The sequence below is a fragment of the Haliotis rubra genome, unplaced genomic scaffold (genome assembly GCF_003918875.1).
Source record: "Haliotis rubra isolate DU_JTF1 unplaced genomic scaffold, ASM391887v1 Scf327, whole genome shotgun sequence".
In the NCBI taxonomy this organism is placed as follows: Eukaryota; Metazoa; Mollusca; class Gastropoda; order Lepetellida; family Haliotidae; genus Haliotis; species Haliotis rubra.
The window spans coordinates 886,874-910,801 of NW_025766999.1; the positions used below are offsets into that span (position 1 = coordinate 886,874).

The window sequence follows — 23,928 nt, forward strand, 5'->3', positions numbered from 1 at the left end:
TGATGAGATGGTTGCTTTACTAGTAATGATGAGATGGTTGCTTTACTAGTAATGATGAGATGGTTCCTTTACTAGTAATGATGAGATGGTTGCTTTTGGGGGGATCAAGCAATAGACTTCTGTTTGGTAGGAATAACAACAATATCAACAAGTTTCTGTTAAGGATCTTTGACATCCATACTGTCTGTGTGCACTGAACTTAAAATCTCTTCTTAAAGCATCAAATCTTGAACACAACATTAATCCCATTTCACCTGACCTCAAAACATATCAGTATCATTCTTCATTTCGAAGACTAAGTGGTCTTTCCAGTTTGTACATACTTAAAACTGACATTATTAAAGAGTACTTAAGAACTTATCATAGGTTGTCCCACATTTCAACAGAAGACCTCCATTCAGCCTGAGAGCCAGAGTGCCGATATGAGGGTCAAGGAATTGATATGGAGTATGAAATGAAAAGCAACATTGTTATGAGGCAGTGTTATATATTGTGCATCAATGTTTCAGCTGCCATATATTGTACCTGTAGATTCAGTAAGCAACAATAGTGTGCTTTTTTTTATCCCCACAACTTGTTTATAGAAACGAGTTCCCTCTGTCCGTGCATCTGTGCATCCGTCACACATTGTCCGAAGCATATCTCCTAAACTATTCGTGATAGCTTAACCAAACTTGGTACACATTTCAACCTTGATCCATAGATGTGCCTCTATTTTTTTTGGTTTCCATGGAAACGTGACTTAATCTGTGACTATGAAGATGTCATCTAGTCCGGAGCAGAACTTCCCAAACTATACATGCTAGTTTGATACTAAATCTTTCACGAGTTTAATAAAAACGGTATTTCACGGAAGCGAGTTTAGTATTCTGTTTATTACTCTCCAAAATGAATTGACAGAACCTGCCCACTAACAGTGTAATGACTTTCAGCTTTCCGCGAGTCAAGCAAGGTCTAATACCATTGTGACAAAGGTATTAGCATTGTAATGTCATAATGGTTTACAGTTATGACATCACAATGGTATTAGACCTTGCTTGACTTGCGGCAAGCTGATGGACTGATGGACTCTGTGTTTGAAGAGACAATATCCCAACCAGAACAGCCCAGCATATTTTGGTATACAGTGCACTCTGTCAAACTCGGACTCTGTCTTTCACGGATTGCTGTATAAACAGGAATGAACTTCGGTCCCAACATAATCCTTCTTTGTTGTCATAATGAAAAAGCTCTGTATCTCGGACTCTCATTATTTCAGATTTCGGACCAAAGTGTCGGCCCGAAAAGGTAGTTACATGCAAAAACATTGCTTTGTATATATTTCTGCTTGTACCAATTCTAACCTGGGTCTTCATGGTTGGTTTGGCTAATGAGGTGTTAGCTTCTGTAGACCATCATTAAAGTCTGTTGTGAGTGAGGAGTACTTGCTTTTCGTATTAAAGGTTTTCTGCCACCGAGAGGTGACAGTTCCAATGTTAAAGCCATTACTGTTTTGAGGGATAATGGTGCTCTTCAAACTTTTGGATGGCATTTTGCCACATTCTGAAGAGTCAACTTTGAGGTTTTGTAATAGTGCTTTTGTGGTTGTACAGGTGATTTCTTCATTTTATGAATTTGAAGGCTGAATTGGTTTCTTGGTATGTTAAGGAGGGTGTGGAAGTAAGGTGTTGACTTGCTTATTGGGAATGAAATGTTTGGCCCATCCTGTTGTGGTGGGGTGGGGTGTGTGTGTGTGTTATTAAAATGGACTCCGTCCGTCTATCCGTCTGTGCATATTTGTCTTTTCGGGAGCATAACTTCTTCACCAAACTTGGCACATAGATAGATCTGGTGGTCTACTGGTGCCTTTTGGTATTTTGGGATTTCTGAATAAACTATTTTTTGCGTTTCCATGGCAACAAGTTTGACTTAGACTGAAATTGGTGGTAGTTCTCTTTTTCTGGAGCAGAACTCTAAACCCATTCACTGTTTCTTCACCAAACTTGGCACATAGATAGATCTGGTGGTCTACTGGTGCCTTTTGGTAGTTTTTTATTTCTGAATAAAATATTTTTGGCGTTTCCATGGCAACAAGTTTCACTTTGACTGAAATTGGTGGTAGTGCTCTTTTCCGGAGCAGAACTTCATCACCAAATTTCATACATAGGTAGGTCTAGTGGTGAACTGGTGCCTTTTGGTAGTTTTGGATTTCTGAATAAAATGGGTTTTTTGTGTTTCCATGGTAACAATTTTGGCCTCAACTGAATTTGGTGGTAGTGCTCCTTTCTGGAGCAGAACTTTGAAACCTTTCAGTACTCTCCTTCCACTTTGCTATGTGCACACCAAAACATTTGACATTATCATAACTCGTAGACGTATTCATGAAGAATATTTTGCTATTGCGGGGGATATTGATGACTTTGTCTTGTTTTTCATGAACCAAGCACTTTGGAAAGTACTGAGAATATAGAAAAAGTGTTGTTACTCGTGCTCTTTCTTCTGAGAACGATTCTATTTACAATTTGTCTGGCACTTTCATGGATAATTCTCTTGCCTTGTTTAAATTTGAATGAGTGTCCTCAAAATTCTGACAGTTTGGCTGTTAAACCAGTTCTGATCTGGGAGCAGTGAAGAAGTTGATGAGGTTCCAGTTTGCTATTACTTCAAGGATAGCATTTTGATGAGGAAATGGAGGCCACCAGATGTCTCTGCTGACAATGAATGGAAGGTTTCTTAATCAGATTCTTCTTTGAAATTCATATTTAAAACATGTTTTGAGTTTGGCAAATGAAACTCCTTTGGGCGGTGTGAACAGAACTTGTGTCAAAACTTTGCCCTACCTTTTTTGGCCTAAATTCCAGGATGATGTGGCTGAATTTTGCAAAACCTGCCTTGTGTGTCAAATGGTTGGCAAATCAAATCAAAATATACTTGCTGCACCATTTAATACCCATTCCAGACTTTGAGGGGTAGTGGATAAAGTGTTTGCTTGTTACGCCGAACACGCGGGTACAATGTGTGAAGCCCATTGCTGGTGTCCCCAGCTGTGATATTGCTGAAATATTGCTAAGGGTGGTATAAAACTAAACTCGCTCACTCACTCCAGACTTTGAAGATTGTTTCAGCAGGATTGTGTTGGTCCTTTGTGTAAAACTAAGTCAGACAACCAGTTCAGGCTTACTATCAAGTGTGCTTCCACAAGGTTTCCAGAGGCTATCCCTTTAAAGAAAATTATGACCCAGATCATTACCAAGTTGTGTACTATGTGTGGTTTGCCAAAGACTATTCAGACAGATCAAGGCTCCAATTACATATATGCCGGGTGTATTGTTACAGGCTAAGCATTAGTTAAGGTACCAGTAACTGATAACGCAGGTGAAGTCAAGAGCATATCATCCTGAATCACCAGGAGCTCTACAGAGATTCCATCAGACTATTAAGAATATGATAAGGTATTACTCTTTTGAGACTGAGAATGTCTTTGGCCATACTGCTCATGAACCTTTAAAGGGGCACTGATCCAGAGCAATTTCCGTGGACTGGTTGTTGCTTTTGTTATTGTTTTTCTCCATTGAGTATCCAGATGATACCCCAAAATTCATGATTGGTTAGTTACCTCTGCTGTGCCAGTATAAGTATAGACTGATCAACAAAGATGAAACCTTTTTGACTCGATAATATTTCCATCTTCGTTATTTTGATAACAAATGAAAACATTTTGAAGTTAACCCAGTGGTAAAAATTGTTTGTTCTCTCGGTTGAGATTTTATCTATCTGCTCATATGGCAATTGTGTTTTACTCTTGTTTCAGATGATGCTGCTTCCTGATTTATTCTTATACTGTAATCATCTCTCTGAGGCACAGAAGGGACACTTTGTTCATTAGATCCATGAACACCTGTAGCTTCAGTTATAACAATTTTTTGTGTAATTTGGGCGAAAAAGCCTTGGAATTCCTGACCTTAAACAAGAAAGACGAACTTGCATCTGACCTGCTGTTCAAATGATGTCTAGCATTTTGTATAGCATCTTCACAATCTTCCAGGACTTCATCTTTTTCTTTACAGGTTTTCCTAGCATTATCATAATCAGTACCTTGGTCGTACACCTTGGACAATTCATACAATAAACTAACAGTTTTAGCCTGAAGTAAACTCACCTTGGCTCTCATCTCTAACTGCTCTCTTTGTGGGAAGATCCTTATTTTCAATCTAACTCAGCATCTTATTCTGAGCCTTTGTCAATGCAGATGTTGCTGTTGTCTTGTTTCTTAAGCTGGGCAATTATTAACTGAAGCTTATCAATATCACTTGTAGCCTTTACAGACTATCTCATCCCACCTCCTGAATTGTCTATATCAGACATTCTTGCTGATCTGTCAACTTTTGTAATCAAACAAGTATTAAGATAATGAAATATGTCTTTGTTCAGTCCGGTAGGATACAAGGCCTATCAAAACTGTCACTATCTGTAGCTAGTCCATCTTCAGAGCAGTCATGTTCTGCTGCCAATGTTACGCAGTGGAAATTAAGCTATATTACTGAAATTTTTACTTACCTTGCAGTCAACTAAACGTGAAATCCCCTTTTGGTGTTATGAAAATGTGAACTATACTAATAATTTATGAATGTTCACTTATAAACATAAAATTTAAATTTATAAACATAACAACCTGTCACTAGCCCTATAACAGAATCTGATCCTAATTTCGGTTGATCATGCACATGGTTATTAAATTTAGCACAATCTTGTGCAGCATGAAAACCCTGCACCTTCTGCAAAGTGGTTGTATCTTCATGAACTGATATCAATCAGCCATTCAGAATGGATTGGCAAGCCAGTCGGACCACTGACTGGAGATTTACTGGCCCGACTGGATTTTAACTAACACTGATGACAAGGCTCTCAAATGATAACCAAAGAGGTTTATATTTATGACAGGTTTTATCTGGAACCTGTTATTAACTGGGTAGGGTCTTGAATTTGCGAGGTTTGACATAATCTTGTCTAAGAGGTGACGTTACTTTCTGTCCTGTTTCATTTGCAGGAACTGGCTGAGTTTGAGAACCTCCTTGATCAAGTGAATATCACATCAGAGAGTAAGTAATTTTCCTTAAAGATTACAGAATGTTTGTTGGAAGGAGGGAGAGAGAGTGACAAGAATTACCAGCACATTCTGTACCCACTGTTTTCTGTTAAAATATCTTTTAACTTCCACTTTGGCCACATAAAAAAATATTCTTCTTTCTCATCACTTTTTCAAAAAAATATGGGTCTGTCCAAAACCCCTTGATTTCTGTGGAAATGAAAACTTACAAGTGTGAAAAATTCATACACATTTTGAGAGTCAAAGTTGCATTTTCTCTAGTGTAAAAAGTAAAAAGATCTTAGGGCCGGTAATGAGAAACAAGAATATTTTTATGTATGGCCTTACATCAGATATGTGCTGAGGGGTAACTTCGGTTAACAGAGGTTATGGCCGGGGAAAGCGAAATCTGGACCAAACCTACTCAAGTTAGAAGTCGCGAACGGTCAAGCTACAGTGAACAAAGAATTTAGTGTTCCTGGGACTCTCAATACACAAGAAAAACAAAGTAATGTGAGTTGTTGTCTGATACCGTAGTCAATGTCGAAATTTAATAAATAAATAACAATAAATATTTGAGTCATTCACCGATCAAGTCACATTGATGGATCATGTGGAGGTGGATCACTGAAGGTGGATCAGGTCAGCGACGTTATCAGTGAAGTCCAGGACACCCATGATGTTGTTGACGAGGTCATCCTTGAGTGACTGCAGGCGGGTGTCAATATGCTTGTATTCTCTTCCTGGGTGGGACTGTCCAGTCTGCTCCCATCTGTTGGATGGTTGGTATCGGGGTTGTCTCCATCTTTGCACGGTGGATTAGCGTGGACTTGAAGGCCTCCACTTCCATCTCGAATTGCACTGGTTGGTGGGTGTGGTGCCACTGTAATTAAGTAAAATAGTCAAATAAGTCTAACAACAAACAAATTTAAGTCAAATCCGATGTCCATTTGATAGCATAATAATTCATGATGATATTTTCTTACCTGCAAGACCGCTTGAAGGATGTCATTCTTGGTAATCACTGACGCTTTGCATCCGGCGACTACACAGCTCCAATACTTCTTTTCTCTGAGGGTTTTCCTACACCAATCCTTAAACTTGTCATAGAACAAGTGTGTCAATAAACGTAACTCTGACCTGCGCATTTGCCATTTTGATAAAGAAAAATACAGAGAGCTCTTTGTATAGGGCATTTCAATTTCAGTTAATCTCAGTTAATATATTTCATCTTTAATTACCTTAATTGTTTGATCTTTGTTAGGCATGTAAAAGAGCCCGACTTATTCATTATTGTATTTATGAGAAACAACTCCCATTCAGTTAGGCCTCAACTCAGCTTACTCAGTTAAGAGGCTCACAGGTCGAGTATTGGGGCCGCACACTAATCTGAAGTACGGTAATTCGATGTTTTCATAGCAATTCGCTTGCTCCTCACTTCTAGCACAACTTTGGTTTTTGCTTTACCGGGAATAGGGAATATTGAAATTTTGCTTTCCTGGACCGCCACCGCCACAGAGGTACAGGTGACCAGTGTCAAATAACTAGGTGTGAATGGCTCAAGTTTATTGGTGCTTAATTAACTAGGTATTAACGGGGTACAATTAATTAATTGTTAAATCGCTACTGATGGTAATGTGGTAATCTCTTCTGCTCGCCTGCCGATTTTGCACCATGTGAGATATTTCTTTACTCTTTTATACTTTTTTTACCATTTTAAGAAATTGATAAGGAAATGGGTTGGTATATGATATCAGTTATCAGCTACATGTGACTTGTCAAACTTTCACCATGGAGGTTAGAGGGGATATTGTAGACAGCAGACAGGGAGGACAAGATATCCTATTACAGGGTTTCAAGTAGTAGTAGATATAATGATAGTCCGAGATCAAGTCCAACAAAAGCCTCTGTAAAACTTTATTTCACAAATAAAGCTTTTGTCAGACCCTTAGATCTCGCCCCATCGTATATGCTACTTTTGAACCCCCAGTTAACTTCCCGACCCCACGTGACACAATAGTGTCGCTATGACCGCAAACTAGCACTTTCCTGATCATGTGACATGTCGTGTTGACAGGATACCATTGAGATTACCCTACAAGGTAAGTGTTAAATATTTTGCTTAGGTGGCAACATTGTGCCGTATGATCAATAATTCCTCTCTAACGAAACCTCTCCCTGGCCCATCTCTCAAGTAGTACAAGTTCGGCTCGTCGGCTTTGATGTCCACTTTATCTATGTTATAAGTTTTGACTGACCATATCGGGTTGGTGGTTCGCTTACGACTATCACCCTCGTGTTTCCCCGGCTGGTAGAGGTACCTCACGGGGGCCCTATCGGGTATCTGTTTCTCCTTCCCACGCAATGGCGCAGCCGACTCAGCCACTATTGATTTTAGTTTGATAGTGTCGGCTGGTTTCTTGCCTGTGAGACGGGTGGTTTCGTGGTTGATGGCCGACACCACCTGAGGTAGCCGCGCTACCCATTCAGTCGATCGTTTCCCCGGGTTGGCCATCTCTCTCGCATACTGATGCCCGAATAAGCGCTCGGCCAAAGTCCTATTGAATCTCTCAACTATGGCTTGGCTGCGATGGGCTCTGGCCGTGCCACACCTGACCTTGGTATCGTGTTTGTCTAGCAGGTGTGACACGGCACCCATGAACTCCCGCCCGGGGTCGACTTGCAGCTCTGTGGGCCACGTAAGCGGACTGCGTTTGTACATGCGTTCGAATCCGCGGGCTACCTGGGCCGAGTCTTTCGCGGTTAAGGGTTCGGCTTCTTTGTAGCGGCTGGCCACGTCCACAGCGGTTAAGGGAATACTTGTACCTCTTGTCGTGGGGTAGGAACAGGAGGTCGGCCTGGTGAACGCTATTGGGTGCGGTAATACCGAACCTTCTTCGAGGCACGTAGCGTGGTGCTGGTAAATAGATCTGCCACAGGGCTTGTTTTTCAAGCCACGCTTTGGCCTCGTTTGGTGGTACTCGCGCCATTTTAGCCAGCTTATGTACGGCGCTAGCTCCTTTCCAGTACCCACGCGGGCTGTAGTAAATAGCCTCAAACTTTCTCTGGTTCCGTGACATGGTATCGTATTTATATATACACTTATGTTCTTGGTTCAATTTTCTCATGCCCGTACGCGTACATGTTGATCCCATCAATAGCTATCCAACGCCTAGTGTCCATCGGCGACAGGGACGTCTTGTTTATCGTCAGTCCGTATATCCTATGCCCATCACTTCTAAGCGTGTTCATTTTATGTCTGAAGGTACGGGTCTTGAACAGGGCTTCCTCGAATCTGGCGTGTTTGATGTGTTGTTTAACCACGTACTACTTAACACCCTTCGCCTTCCGGATCTCACCGTTGTCGGCCTTCAGGATTGAGTACATCTCGGGTCTCAAGCCTATGTACTCGGCTATGGGCGTACCAGCACACTCGTCCTTCATCTTACCGAGGACCTTTTTATTTACTGTGCTGTGTATGGCATGGTCCTTGGGGTAGTCGCTGGTGTCGTACAAATCGAGGCGTTTCTTCATGTCCTCGTACACGTCCTCGGTTCGAATCTCCATCAGCAGGGAATCCTTGTCCGTGTACAGCACTTCGCACCTGTCACCGTACTGTTTCTTGAGCTCGTTGTAGTAAAAGTCGTACATCAGGTGTTTGGATAAATCGAGGATGCTCATCCCCACGTAAACAGGCCGGTTGAATTTGATGTGGCTTTTCTTCATGTGCAGGGCCACCAGGTCGTCGGTGAATATCTTGCTCCGGTTGAACGCCGGGCTGGCTATCAGTCTCCTGAGCTTGTCTTCCTCATTCGACCGAACCAGCTTCACGGTCACGCGTTTCCTCAGGTTCTCCATAGTCTTACCGAACACCGAGTTGTTCATGAGCTTGTAGAGGTTTTTCTCAAAGTCACTGGTGGCCAACTTTCGCAGGTCCGTGTTCATTCTGATGTAGGGCTCCATCCAGGGGCTCTGGTTAAACACGAGCACCCTGTGTATTTTGGTCAGCCTCATACCCAACGACAGGTACAGCTGTAGGTTGCGATAGTGAACGATGTACTTGGTCTTATTCATTAAGTTGGGCACTAGTTTTTCAACGTCTGCCACCCGCCCACCTAGCAAGTTATGTTGGTACTCGGACACCCAGTCTAGGTTAACCTTCATACGTTCGGGGGCCAGGGTGTAGCTGATGTGCGATGTGTGTAGTGCCTTGGGGTATTCCAAGTCCACCTCGAGGATATAGCCTTTGTTCGAATCCAGCGCGATGCTCATAACATCGACCTCGTGCGATGCCCATTCGAATCCCCCTGTGGGTAGATACTGGCTCATGGCCCAGCCATACAGGTTGTTGGCGTCGAGGTAGAGAATATGATTGGTTGGCTTGCTCGGGTCGTAGCCCTTCACGTATTGATTATTTGCTTTCGCGTATCGTTTGGTAGCAATGGAAATCCCATCCCGCAAGCCTTTCTCAATGAATAGGTGCATGTCGTAATCGGTGAGCAATTCAAACTTAACTCCGGTCTTTTTCAGCAATGCATCCTAAGATAGGCCTGGGCTGGTGTAGTACCATGCGGGGTCGAGTTGATACTGCTTAAAACACGTCCTCCTAAACGTCTCGAACACGTCGGCTAGCAGGAGTACATCTGTCCTCAAGTACAGGTCGTGGTAGTCACCCAGATTCTTACAGCCCAGTTTATTCCATACGTTAATCGCGTGCGAGTAATCGTCTTGAGTGATTGTCGAGTCGGTCAGGTTGTTGTAAAATCGGTTGATAGGAGGCAGTCGGGTCTCGGCGAACTTGGCCCAACCATCCATGTACTCGTAGGGGTACACACCCTTCCTCATCAGCAGGGGTCGAGTCTCGGCATCGGTATATCGATCAGTGATGGGGAAGGTATCGTTGGCCTTGACCAGACTGTCGAGTCACGACAGGAGGAACTGAACCGAGTCGATGAACCTCAAACCATTCAAGCTGATGGAGATGTATCTCTCTATGTTGTTGGGGATGCATGTCAGGTTGCCGTCGACTTTCGCGATGGCCTGCATGATCAAGTGAGAGTCGTACCCTCTCAAGTTGTGGAAGACCACGGGGATGTTTATTGTCTTGGGGGTGATTCTAAGCTTGAGGTTGCACGCGTTGTGAGCGGCGCCTCTATACTTACCGGTGACATTGCAGTGATCTCTCACCGAATCACCGTTCAGTGGGCTATCACACACATGGCAGTGAGTGCTGCAGCCGTGGGCTAGCCGGTCGGCTTGAGTCATACGCATGGGAGCGATTGTGTATAGTGCATTCCTAATACTTTTCTCTTCCTCCTGCAAACACTTTAGAAACTTTTCAGCCGCGTCGGGACCCCTGTACACTACGGGAGCTTTCGTTCCCCGACCAGATCGGACGACCACGTATCCAAACCCACAGGCCTCGTGCTCCTGTGCTTTTTGTGTGTTGGGGGTACCCCCAGTCTCAACGGGTTTGACCAAGGCTTCGAAGTCGGCGTAGATGACATAAGGCACGGACATCTGATTCTTGTGGTTGTCGAATTTTAAGATATTGTCACCTTCCTTAGGCATGTCGACTCGTATGGCCGTCTGCCCCACACCTTGGCAATCCTCCCGGTGGGATTCCAACAGGGTGGGTCGGCTGAAACCGTGCAGGCATCGTACACAAAAGTGTTTTTTCCCAACGTGTTTCGACTGGTCGTGCAACAGCCTGCTGAGGTGTTTTATCCACGTGTAGTGATACTTATCACCTCGCTGGATCATGAATATATTGATAACTCGGTGGGGTTCCCCCAACAGTTGGGGTCCCCCCAACATTGGACTGACCCTGTGCACTATCGTTGTGTTACCTTTGTGCCCTAAGACGTTAATAGCTATTTCATTCTGTTTTTCTATTTTAGTGATCTGGGATATGGGGGTGGGTTCGGCTATACCATCCCAGTTGAGTCCATCGTCTTGGGGATAGCTAGAAGGCCTGTTCGAATTAGTGTCAGCTGGAAACAAGGCTGACCTGATAGCTAACCTCATGCAATTGTCTCCTCTATTCTTGATGTTGACTATGGCCTGTTTTGCCTTGTAGTAGGGGGGCAAGTCTAGGTACGACCCGCCTCTGAACGGCACGTAGTTAGCTATGTCTGGATAGACATTATCAATTTTATCCACGACCCACCCGGAACCCATGTGCGTGTAGCGTTCTAGGTATTCTCGTATCTGCTGAAAACTGGTATCGATTGACTTATCTATAGTCTCGGTATGAGTCACGACTTCTTGTTTACCTCGGAAGTAAGGCTGATCGAGTGACATTTTCACTGTGATTTGAAACTTTCTACTTCCCAAATCGTTTAGTTCCTCATTGACTTTATCAGCGATTAGAGGCTTGATATCGGCGATGTCTATGTTCCTATCAACATGCATGCGCCAGCCTCTCAGATAGTTACCTACAGCGCGCTCAGTGTGCATGAACTCTAGGTCAATAGCTTTGTTCTGCCGTAATAGTTCTACAAGCTGTGGTTTCCTCATATGGGAATAACCTACTAACCCCAACTCGCGGGCCTCCTGTTTGAGTTGTTTCACAGTGTGGGGCTTTGCTACAGGGTCGTGTAATAATAATGCGACTAACCCGACTCTGCCCAGGTGGGAATAACCCGTCAACCCAAGCTCTTTTGCTCGGAGTTTTAGTTGTTTTACCATGGGAGGGGGTTGTATGTTAAGTAATCTCAACAACGCTGGTTTGCTCATTCGAGAGTAACCAACTACACCTCGCTCTCTCGCGATCTGCTTGAGCTCCCGAGTAGTAGACATTGTGTACACACATAACTAGATCAATCTCTAATTGGGCCGCCGGGAAGGTAACTAAACAAATTTGTTCACCTATAATAACCGTATCGATTATTGGCTCAGTGTCGTATTCCCGTTTTATTATTTCCAGAAAGTCGCTGCTAAATGAATGTAAATCAACTGATTCATTCAAAATATACTCTCTGAAGACATCCTGATTTACAACAATCATCATTTGACAGTTGATGTGTCCCAATTCTTCGAGTTTGTTAATAATAAGAGGCTTGGCATCAGTAATAGATACATGTTCAATTCGCCAGCTATTCATTATTTTTATACTTGTAAATAATCTCTAATTACACCTCTATCCTGAGGAGGCGCCTACGTTCTTTTCTGTAGTCTTTTTTCTTTTATCGTAGATAAGATGATGTCTGACTACGTTTGCTCCGTGAGCTTTGCATCGGCAGTAGTGACCTTTCACCCCGATACCACACACAGAACACGTGTAGTTGATACTCTTTATATGAAAACAACAGTACCCCTCAGTCCTGGATCTCCTACCGCAGGCCTCGGTCTTCCCCCTAAGTATGTACTGACATCGGTACGGGGCAGGTCTCATCTTTGGTATACTCATGTGAGTACTAAGTCTAATTGTTTTACAACCAACGCAGTCGCTGCTAGACCCAGCGCGATAAAGATCAATTCCCTGTCCTTTTGCCCCGGGGATGGTGTGTAGTACTGAACAAGTGTGGGCTTAGGAGGGAGTGGTTCGTGCTGTTTACCGGTTAGCAGGTATAATTCTCTTGATGCAGCTTCAACGCTCTCGAATGTTTTAACGGCATGGTTCTCATGCTGGAGTTGTTCGTTAATGTTATCGAGCCACTGTATACGTTTCTTCGCGTACTCGGCTTGCGCTGCTTGTAGTTGCTCCACGGCCAGGTCGTGGCCCTTCCGTTCCGCGTCAGACCCCGTAGGTTCGAGAAGAGGAAATTACTCCCAGAAAATGCCAGGGCGTTTACTAACGCCCTGCCAACCATCATGGCGATCGTAGCCATCCTATATATAGTTACATTTACTTCAAAATATTTTCCGGTAGGATCCCTTGTTTTACCAGGATGTCCTTGGTGGCCATCGCCATACCAAGGTTCAGTATGAGCCTACCGGTATCCTGCAGGTTGAAATCTAGCTTGATAGTCGGTTGTTTAAGCACCATTTTGGTCAACAGAGCGTACCCTATGGCTAGACTGGCGACCACGGTGGCGTGGTATGCATCGTTGACAAACGTTTTACCCTCAGACATTATGTATATGATATAAAAATATATATTTATAACATGATATGTGGGTTGACCTCTAATTGTGGCCCCTCTCGGGGCTTGACCCGGGGAGGTTGTTTATTATATAACAATAATGAGAGAGCCACGGCAGCAGTTGCGCCTGCAATCCACAGGAGTGGAGCCTGGCTCCTACGTGTAGTTACTCTTATGTTGGTTAGACCACCTTTTTTTACCGGCAGCTACTCTCTTAGGGTTCTTCTGCCTGGTGACTGTAGGGTTCACCTCCTGGGGGGTCTCCCCCAGTTGGGGTGGATTTCCCTCATTCACCTCCTGTGCAGCATCCATCTTGTATACTATTATTATTATTTTTCCCCTCCTTAAATTGGCAATGCTTTGCTGTGATAATCGCCGCCGTCACCGGGGCTAAAAACATACCGTATTTGTGGTACAGCATGCAGCTGATAGAGCTCAAGGCGTGTTCAATAAACGGGTCTTTCTCAAGGTCCTCCCACAGGTAAAGGCGACGTTCCTGGGGAATGGGAAGGAAGTACGACGCAATACCAGTGTATATCTGGGTCATAGCCGATCCTATAGTCTTTGTCATCTCAGCCCCGAGTCTAGCCTCGTATCTCACGTACAGCTTATCGATTTCTTCGGCTGACATTTTGTGAATTTTATCGGGAGTGTAGTCCCCAAAGTATTGTTTGGCTTTACCACCAACAGCCAGCACCACCAGTCTCTCTCGCTTGTCGTCACTCACCTGTGGCGACAGTTGATCCTGTGGCACCAACAGTTGTTCTAGCAATTCATCACACTCCATCTTATAATGTAATAAGCAAGTTTTAGTTTTAATAATATAATACCCGATGCAGGTGAAACACAGCGAAATGAAGGTTAAGTTGCACACGACGAGCACTTCAAAAACAACCATCGGTCTTCCCTATAGAACTGTAACAATTAATTGCTAAGCTTTGCTAAGCATTTGCTAAGCTTTGCTAAGCATTGCTAAGCTAAAACACCCTATAGGCCACGGGTTGGTCGGTCTTGAGCACGAGCTTAGCATGTTTAGTTTCAGCGAGCTGTTTCTTCACACGTTCCCTATCATGTTTATTCATCACATCGTTCTCTCTCAAACACTCCTCGAACGAATCCCTGTTCCTGCAGTGGAATAAGGCCACCAATCGTGTCTGCTCACTGAGGTCTTTCAACACCGAGTTGAACTTCTGCGTTAGTACCCAGATGCTGTGCTTTGCGTGCCGGCCGGAGAAGGCCAGGTACGATAGCATGTCTCTCTTTTTGTAATCTCACGATTAACGCTGCAGTCGTCCAGGATAAACAGCGTCGACTCCCCCTTGAATTTGTTGTGATAAGCTTTCAACCAGTCCTGCAGATGTGTTCCCGGGTCGACTCTGTGTACGTCCGGGTCCGTCATCACCCAAGGTCTTTCCGTGTACGTTCTATTCATGTGCAAAGTAGGGCACATGATAACGATGTTATCGAACACATCCCGGTAGTATCCCTCCAACATATCCAGCACGAAAACGGTCTTCCCACAACCAGTCTGCCCGCACACTATGGGCAAATCAATAGATGGCTTGCCGGAATCTCCCATTGTCTATATTAAGTTGCGCGTCCATAATAACGTACAGATATAATTTCAACTTGCCCGCAGGTTGAGCCTTCTTGGTAATCTGGATTGTTATCCCCTCGCTGCCATTATCAATGCGACGCCCTCTACCGTGCAATTTATCGTCGTCCGTGGATCGCATGTCCAACCATAGCGCGTACTTGGTGGTCAGGTATTCACCGATCTGCACTGCCTTGATGACGTGTTGGTGTCGGGTCGGTAGTTTCATTATCTCATCCCACTGCTGGTGTGCCCTCATACCGGCGCTGAACAGCTGGTTGGGCACGCCCTCGATGGTCACTTCCACCTTTTCAATTGCGGGGTTGAAAAACTTCTCGCTGTCCTCGTAATCCTCCACGGGGACGATCAGGATACCTTTCATCGATCGCGCCGGCACGTTTAGGTTGATATTCCACAGTGTGTCGCTCTTATCCCGCACGATCGCTCTATGTCTCAGTACGCGGTCATACAGGATGGCCACCTTCCCCGAATACTGGTTTCGAACCTGCCTGGCCAGCTCCGGGCTAGTGACCATGTCAAACTCCAGAGAGATGTTGTCGATGGTGTAACTGGCCTCATCACCATTCGGCGTACGCACGACTTTGCTGTAGTCGTTAAACGTGAGCTCGTATTCAAGCCTATCACCCAGCTCGGCCTGGTAAAACGGCGCGTGCCCCGTGAGCAACTCGAAGTCGAGCGGCATGCAGAACCTGTTGGCCTTTTCACCATCCGAGATCTTGTCTAGCTGGTCTGCCGTGAAGCCGTACCCCACGCGCAACCGAGTTGATTTGCTGATACCTTGGTACACGTCATTGACGCGTTCTCCCTCGCTTTTCCAGAGGTCCCTGTAGCAGTGAAACACGTTGCTGTCGTCGATGCTCAGCACCTCGTTACCGCTGATCTTGATGGTGGTTTTCTTGATGATGGCTCGACCTACATTCCGCACTAGCTCGCGTTTGTCGTTGTCGGAGGTCAACGTGAGGTTGAACGCCAGTTGAACCGTGCCTGGTACGATGAGGTCATTCTCACCCAGGTTTGGGAATCTAACCAGCAGCGTTTGATAAAATATAAAAGTTTTATATAAATAATGGCTGAAGGCGGCCATGAGTACATCCCGATGGATGATATGGGTGCTGTGGATTACGATGACACCACATTCATGAACAACCCCTTAAGTGCTGGACTTGTACAGCCGGCCGTCGACGATTATTACGACGCAGTTTAAAATAGAGACAACATCAAGCCGTTGGTACGAGACTATGCCAAGTTTACCATCGATAAGGAGGGCACGCTGCGATTGAAGGCTCACCCGGGGCTCGATATCATGAAAAAAGACGGGAAAGGACCGTATGCTTTGTCAACTGATCCGTGATGAACTAGGCTTCATAGATTACGGTGGCGCACGGCCTAAGCTTCCCCCGAAGGTCGTCCAAGATCTGCAAGCAGCCAGAGCCGAACTCAGCGGTGAAGGTGATATGCCCCAACGTGCTAAAGAAACATCAGACAGTCTCGAAAAAATATTGGCCACGTACCATGCCAACCCCTTGCCGGGTCTCGAATTTACCCTGAGGGAACTGCGAGGCCTAGACGAAGCCTTGAAACGTGTATGCGGAGAACTTGTGAACAACATGGGGAAACTGAATGAAGTCGACGAGCACATCGCTCGCGAGAAAATAAAACTGACCTAAACAGAGGACAATAATATGAAATGTCGTATCGAGAAGAGAATAAAAAACTTGGAAGACGAGAGACGGACTCGGTTGGAATCCGCTTCCTCGAACCGGGAACCCCTCCGATCCCAGATCAGTCGTGTACGGGAAACCATCGATCGAGTCCTAAATGAGGACACCACGCTAGCTGACAGGATCCGAATCCTCTTCCGAGAGCAAGGGATCACCATCGCCAGCATTCTGACTGCATTGGGCTTCATCATATCAACCCTGGTGGTGTCGCTGACGCCTGCCGGCGGCAGTGGTACACCAAGTGGGGGTACCCCCACTGGTGGCGTCAGAGACTGGATAAAAAAACCACCTGAAATGCCTCGGGGAGGCCCTGGCTAAACTCGCTGGTAAGGCCGCCGAAGCCCTGCCCGGCCCAACAGCGCTCACACGTACGTTCGAATCGAGTCGTGCCGGCACGAGTAAACCCTTTCGACGTGTCCAGCATATATATTTTCCAATTGTCTTCAACGTAGGGGGATTGCTCGACCTTTTTGATGGTGAAACCAACGTCGCCTGTAAAGTCCATACGATCATCTCGCCATTCGTAACTTGACAGAGTAAATTCTGGCCGAAGTAAACCTTGTTTCAGTAGATCATCGCTGGCTTCTTTCACTTTGATCCACTGTGTATGGGTTTAGAAACGAGGTTGGAGAATGCATGGAAGAAATTACCCGTACTAAACATATTGTGCTTCATAAAGTTTACCACTGTATCTTTTCGGTAATGCTTTTACGGAGAGCCCAACACTGTACGGAATACCCAAGCCGTGGTTCACTCCTCCTGGTATACGCCAATCCGTTTTAGGATCGATTCCGAATTCACCACAAATCCGTTCGTAAGCACGCCGATCGTGTTGATTGTTTGATGCATCCCACGCCTTGTCCTGTGGAAGTGGGGCGCTGATCTCTTTGAGGATACGTCTGACCTGGTAGTACACGTGAAACGTGAACACAGACCTACTCAGCGGTCCCCGCCGAGTGTCGGTCAATGTCACACCACACCCCGTTGTAACGCACCACACGGCGAAGTTGAAATGATTCTGCCAGAACTGCATCGGGTTGTTGAACCAAGCGTGGACTGCCTTGACGTTAGTCACCGAAAGCTTATACCAGTCGAACACATCTATAAACTGGGTGCTGAAATACAGCCCAGCAACGTCGACCACAATCTTCATGTGTGGGAAATCTATGTCCAGTTTAGGGTAAAACACTCCCGGCTTGTACATTTTTAAAGTATTATATAATGGGTATATATACTCTAACATGTATGTAACACTTCCAGGAATAACGAGCGGCGAGTCCGTTCAGCTGATGCACGCGATAGATAACACGTCGGGCCAACTCGAAGTCGCACTCTGCGATATCACCTACCTACCGCGATGGACTAACATCAACGTCAACAACAACAAGCTGTTCGTCAGTGGCGCCCGCAACCAGATAACTGACGGCTACTACCGCGTGTGCTCGCTAAGCGACAATGGAACAGTGGTGTTAATCAACAACGGAATAAACCCCTTGAGGCTCGGTCGACCATTGGCGAGGACACTCGGGATGTCGCCGGACGAGATAAAACCCACAACTGCCGTCACAGGCACGAAGTTACCCGACCTAGTACCGTACCGAGAGCTGTGCGTTCATCTCGGTCAGTTGAGCACAACGGACAACATTCAAGGTGGTCACCCTTCCACGATACTGAGAGCCGTACCGGTGAAAACGGAGAAATACAACGACGGTAGAACCGAGTCGTTTTCACCGCGGCAGTATAAGAGGTTAACCGGGGCAACATCCCTGAGCTGATAATATCGGTGTTAGATATAAATCATAATCCTGTGAATATAGGATACCTCAGCATAACGCTGCACATAAATGACAAGCGCACAAGGTCCCGGAATGAGGTTGAAAAAATGCATCAATGCGGGGATCTCCGACCTCGGGGACACACGCGGATTCGACAACCCCGGAGTAGATGGTAAATTGTACGCTTTGTAACTGAAAAACAACATTTACAAACGCGTTGAAGTCCCCTCCGGTAGAACCCTAGGTGATATAGTAGATACCTCAGGAGCGACCGTCAACACTCGGTACACCCTAGTCCGCACCGGTGATGATAGATGGATGGTATACCCATCGTTCGGGGGCAAACTGTTCGACATAGAAGATGTTAAGAGCACGACCGTTGCCCGAAACAAGCCATATACGCTCGTCTTCACCGACGATGACAAGTGGGTGTTGTTACCTGCTAAAGTCGATTGGTTTCTCAATGTTAGGCTCGGCTCCCCTTACGTGTTCACGGAGAACAAAGACAACTACCTAAACAAAGTCGTGAACAACGGAACCCTGCTCGTGGCTTACGTTCCGGCGCAGAGACGTAGCGTAATCATCATCCCAGTCGCCAGTATGGCAGCCCACATGCTATCGAGTAAACCGGGAGTGCAAGACAGGACATTGCAGTTGGTGTCTGAATTCAAAGGCGTGGTCAACATCCTGGAGAGTCTACCGGCGAACTCCACGCTGGTCATCAAAGTCTACCTAGGGGAACCATTGCAGGACGAAGTCGAAGTCGTGGAGGGGATCAAACTCCGGTTGGTGAAACGGCACCAGTATCAGGTTTGCACTGTTTACGTGCGGGTGGGTGCCGACTCCCACACCAGTCTGCAGGGGGTCACCGTGACCGTGGAAGACACGATATCACTCACCAAGATCTTCTTACCCGACAACATACACTTCATGGGGTTGATGTGCATCCCTGAGAGATTATCAGAAAAACAATTGGAAACTATCTCGTAATAGTATTATAGCAATGTCCAATCGTCATCGGCCCAACGCCAAGCTTAACGATCTAGGAGACACGGAGGGATTCGATCAGCCTGGTGAGGAAGACACCTTGTATGCCCTACGCCTGAAAGGCCACGTGTATAGGCGGTCGGCAATGGCCGATCATCGACCCAACATCACACTCGGGGACCTAGGAGGTATAGAGGGATTCGATCAGCCTGGCGTGGACGGCACCTTGTATGGCCTGCACTTAATAGACGGTGTGTACGTGCGGGTGCCTGTGGCAGACACACTCGGGGACCTAGGAGACACAATGGGGTTCGACCAGCCCGGTGTGGACGGCACCTTGTACGCCCTGTCCTTTTACGACGACAGGTACATACGGGAGCCTCTGGCAGCCGACTTTAGAGAGCCCAAATGGTTGATCAACATGAACCTCACCGCACCTTATATCTCGTTAAACAAAGATAGGTATGTCTCCGAAATTAGGAACAACGGTATCTTACTCGGGGCTTTCATTCCGGGGTCTAAAATAAGTGCTCAGCTAACACCGAATCACACGAGCAACATGTTAGTTTCAGGCTGGAAGAACGAGTTAAGGTTTGACGCCCACGATTCCCAATTGGATCTTATGATTGTGAAACCAGGCTCCACACTCCCAATGGAAGTCTATCTTGGGGTAGGTTATGATGATACAAGACTACAACTTTTACCCGGAGTGACAATACACTGGGACCCCATATTCAGGCACCACTGTTGCCGTATCGTCATACAACCGAACCCCTCAACGGGCTCTATAGTCCCCTCAGTAAGACCCCTTAATGGGGTTCATGTGGACGCAGAGTTACCTATTAGCCTCTCACCTATTTCCCTGAACAATGATCTAAGCCTTATAAGCCTCAAATACACTGTGCAAGAATTAAATAGCACACAATTAGAAGATATTTCATAGAATATATTATATGCACACAGGATGGGGCTGTACCCAGTCGTAGAGGAAGTCGCGAAGACCCTGGAAACCGTAGACGGATTCCGCTTGAGACAGTTATGTGATGTAAAACGCCAACTAGAACAAGACCGCGACACTCGGAAAGCACTATATAAGAAGTACCATAGAGCTTTTAATATCGTGGACGGGACTGATACTGCCCTTATGGCAACCAGCATGTGACTAGTGGCGGCAGGTGTTGGGTTGTTAGCCACCATCGTGGCCGCACCTATAGTGCTAGGCATTGAAATAACAGCTGGGGTGGTAGGGGTGGCAGGGTTGGTGTTTAAGTTTGTATCCCGCAGACTGCATCGTAAAGCGTTGAAACATGACGAGATCAGGGTTCTGGCCGAAGCAAAGCTGAACACAGTAAGCGAGCGTATTTCGACAGCACTCACTGACAGTAAGATCTCGGAGGAGGAGTTTCGTTCAATCCTCTCTGAACTCGACAAGTACCGTGAGATGAAACAAGAAATCCGGTCCAAGTCTCGTAAGTCTGCTATCGGTGAAGACGAGAAAAAAAAGTACATAGAACAAGGGGTACGAAAAGCCCAGCAAGTCTTCATTACGAACACCAAAGAGATCATAGGCGATTCACATTAAACTGTTTCATCGAGGTCAACGCGACATAGTTCGCGGTCATAGCGACACTATTGTGTCACGTGGGGTCGGGAAGTTAACTGGTGGTTCAAAAGTAGCATATACGATGGGGCGAGATCTGAGGGTCTGACAAAAGCTTTATTTGTGAAATAAAGCTTTACAGAGGCTTTTGTTGGACTTGATCTCGGACTATCATTATATCTACTACTCAAGTACAAGAAGAAGACAGAACAAGAACGGAACTGTGCTGTGGAGATCATCCTTCGGTTGAAGGAGGAACAGTCTAACAAGGAAGCCTACCAGCTACCGCTTGCTGGAGGACAGCAGCCATAAAAGAGGCGACAATCATGGACAACAATACCAGCATCTACAAGCTTGGTTTGGAATACATAATGTGTGAGAGAGACATCCAGTCATATCTCTCATCAAGAGGCGCCATTGTAGCAGGCACCTATTCAAGAATGTGTGTATATGGTTGTAACCCACATATATATGTATATGTACAATTCATGTATATAAGACATGATACATCACCTGAGAAATCAGAAAAAAATATATATGCAACTTTTACTTTTGTTTCTCGTCTATGTATTTCTTATGTATTTTCACACCCGTGGAGGTCCGGGTTAGAATATTAATCTTCAGTAACCCATGCTTGTCGCAAGAGGCGACTAACAGGATCGGGTGGTCAGACTCACTGACTTGGTTGACACATGTCCATCGCTTCCCAATTGCGCAGATCAATGCTCCTGCTGTTGATCACTGGATTGTCTGGTTCAGACTTGATTATTTACAGACCGCCGCCATATAGCTGGAATATTGCTGAGTGTGGCGTAAAACTAAACTCACTCACTCACTAATGAATTTTCATAACAACCTCTCACATACTGCTATCAATCTGCCAATCAAGGTCAATCAAATACCGTGTTAATGACCTAACACCTTATCAGTCATGGCTTACTGCACATAAGTGCCACTCAGGGACACACAAAACGACCATAGGCCACAGCGGGAAATTTCATCTAGATCAATTAAAATCTCATAGGCCACAGAGGGAAGTGCACAGAGGTACTAAACTGTTCTCAGGACAGTCACAGTTACACAACATCTAACAATAAACTACAAATCCTCTCATATTTAGATCTTAATTTTGAGCTTTTCATATTACAACTGTGAACACAACATGCATTGTAACATTTTTCAGATTTACTTCCACACAAAGTATTCAGTGATAATCAGTTATTGATGAACAATTCCACAAAGAGCAATACCACCAATAAAACTCCAGCTATCAAACTCTGTCATAATTCTTACAAATATGTCCCTCTAACACTTGATTGCCTTATATCTTGAAACTTGTTTCTGATCCCCAGGTATAACTCTAATAAATAGAGAATACTACACGAGGTCTCATTACATACCTAATTATATCTGTGTCCTTCCTATGGTATCTGACCGAGTCAGGTCAGATAACATAGGAAGGTCACGAAGTTCGTATAATTCGTATGTAATGAACCGAATGTGTGGTATTTATTTATTACCCACGTCTTACATGCATTAAATTGACAAAATAGGCGTATTTTTGTGAATATTTTGGTTTCAAACCCGAAACCGGTTTCATAAAGAGGTTGCGGAAGAGTTTTGTACTGTAGTACAATATTTGCATGGCGTCACTGTAATGGCGTCACTGCCTTGGTAACCCGGCGTCACGATGCATGTCAGTTGTCATCGCCTCATACAGCCTCCTACAGTAAACTACTCCGTAGCACCCCGTTTCTTGGTTTGCAGCTGCTTCATTCGGCTAACATCACTGGTGGAAACATTGCGTTTACGTTTTTCGACGGATATAATGTCTCAGTTCGACTCACAATTAAACAGCGACACGGCAACGTTCGCGATGTTTACATTCCCACAATGCATTTAAGTTGTAGAATGAATGGATTCACGTGTTTGTTATGAATGAAAAAATAGTTACGTCAGAATGTGACCTAATTGAGAGGTCATCGGTTATCCAATCAAATGGTTAGATTCTCAGGTCAAGTCGTTACGACACAGGTCAACGCGATACGACACTCGTGTGACGTACGAGATTAGTATGCAACTACCCATACGTTGACCACGTGGGTAATAAATAGAGATTATTAACATCGTGTGTTTCCGTATCATTAATATCATATATTAGGAATAAAAATTGTATTATGCGAGCCTTTGGCGTGCATAATACATAATTGTTATTCCTAATATATGATATTAATGATACGGAAACACATGAGGTTAATAATCTCTTTATCATATAATGTCATTCTTAAAATTACTCTAAAAAAAAGCAAATCCTACATGAATTTAAGTGAAGAGAATCGAGCATTCGCGTGAGAATACTTAGCGGTACTCCAAGGTGAAGGTCGTTTATGACGGCGGCATATGGTTGTGACTAAAGTAGAAATCAAAATATTAGATGGGTGATTATCTTTAATAAATCAATAACATTATCATCTTCGTAGTTGAATTCATGAAATATGAAATTAAACAATAATTCACTATCTTAATTGGACTTTGGACGTTATCTAAAACTTTTACTGTGTCACATAAAATTATGACTTTACCCGATAAATATGTGTTACATTGAAGCAAAATACCTGATGCAGCAAACAGTATGAAACAGGCTATAACATGTCAATTGCGTCTGTCAATCAAAATGTGAATGAAATGCACATGCTTTAAGTGGGGGGTCGTCTCATAAATCGTTTGAGCTACTGTCATCAAGATGGACAATCACTGGTTGGACAGCACTCTGAGCAACCCCATCAACCTCACAGTATTCATTTTCAATCTTGATGACATGGTTTTCGGCATTTGTCCATGTTTCACTGTCAATCCTTTCAAAAGCTTGCTGTACCAATCGTTTCACATCTGAAAGTTTGAAAGTGCTGTTCTTTTTCGCCACGAAGTTCTTGCAATTCGCCCATATAAGTTCAATAGGGTTGAGTTCACAGTGTCTCACTGGAGTTCTCAGAACAACATGTCCCTGAGATCCAGTTAGTGCATCAGTTTGGTACTGTGGTTTAGGTTTGTGTACTTTTATTTGTTCAAGAAGTTTCGG

General features: G+C 44.8%; 1 protein-coding gene across 2 annotated transcripts in view; it reads left to right on the forward strand.

Annotated features, from left to right (window-relative positions):
• LOC124283995 (thialysine N-epsilon-acetyltransferase-like) overlaps positions 1-23,928 on the forward strand; it is a 279,043-nt gene that overhangs the window by 56,454 nt on the left and 198,661 nt on the right. For both annotated transcript variants that reach the window (XM_046720038.1, XM_046720037.1), the window contains exon 2: positions 5,027-5,078. In XM_046720038.1, coding sequence (XP_046575994.1) covers positions 5,027-5,078 — 52 coding nt within the window. The remainder of the gene's footprint in view (positions 1-5,026; positions 5,079-23,928) is intronic.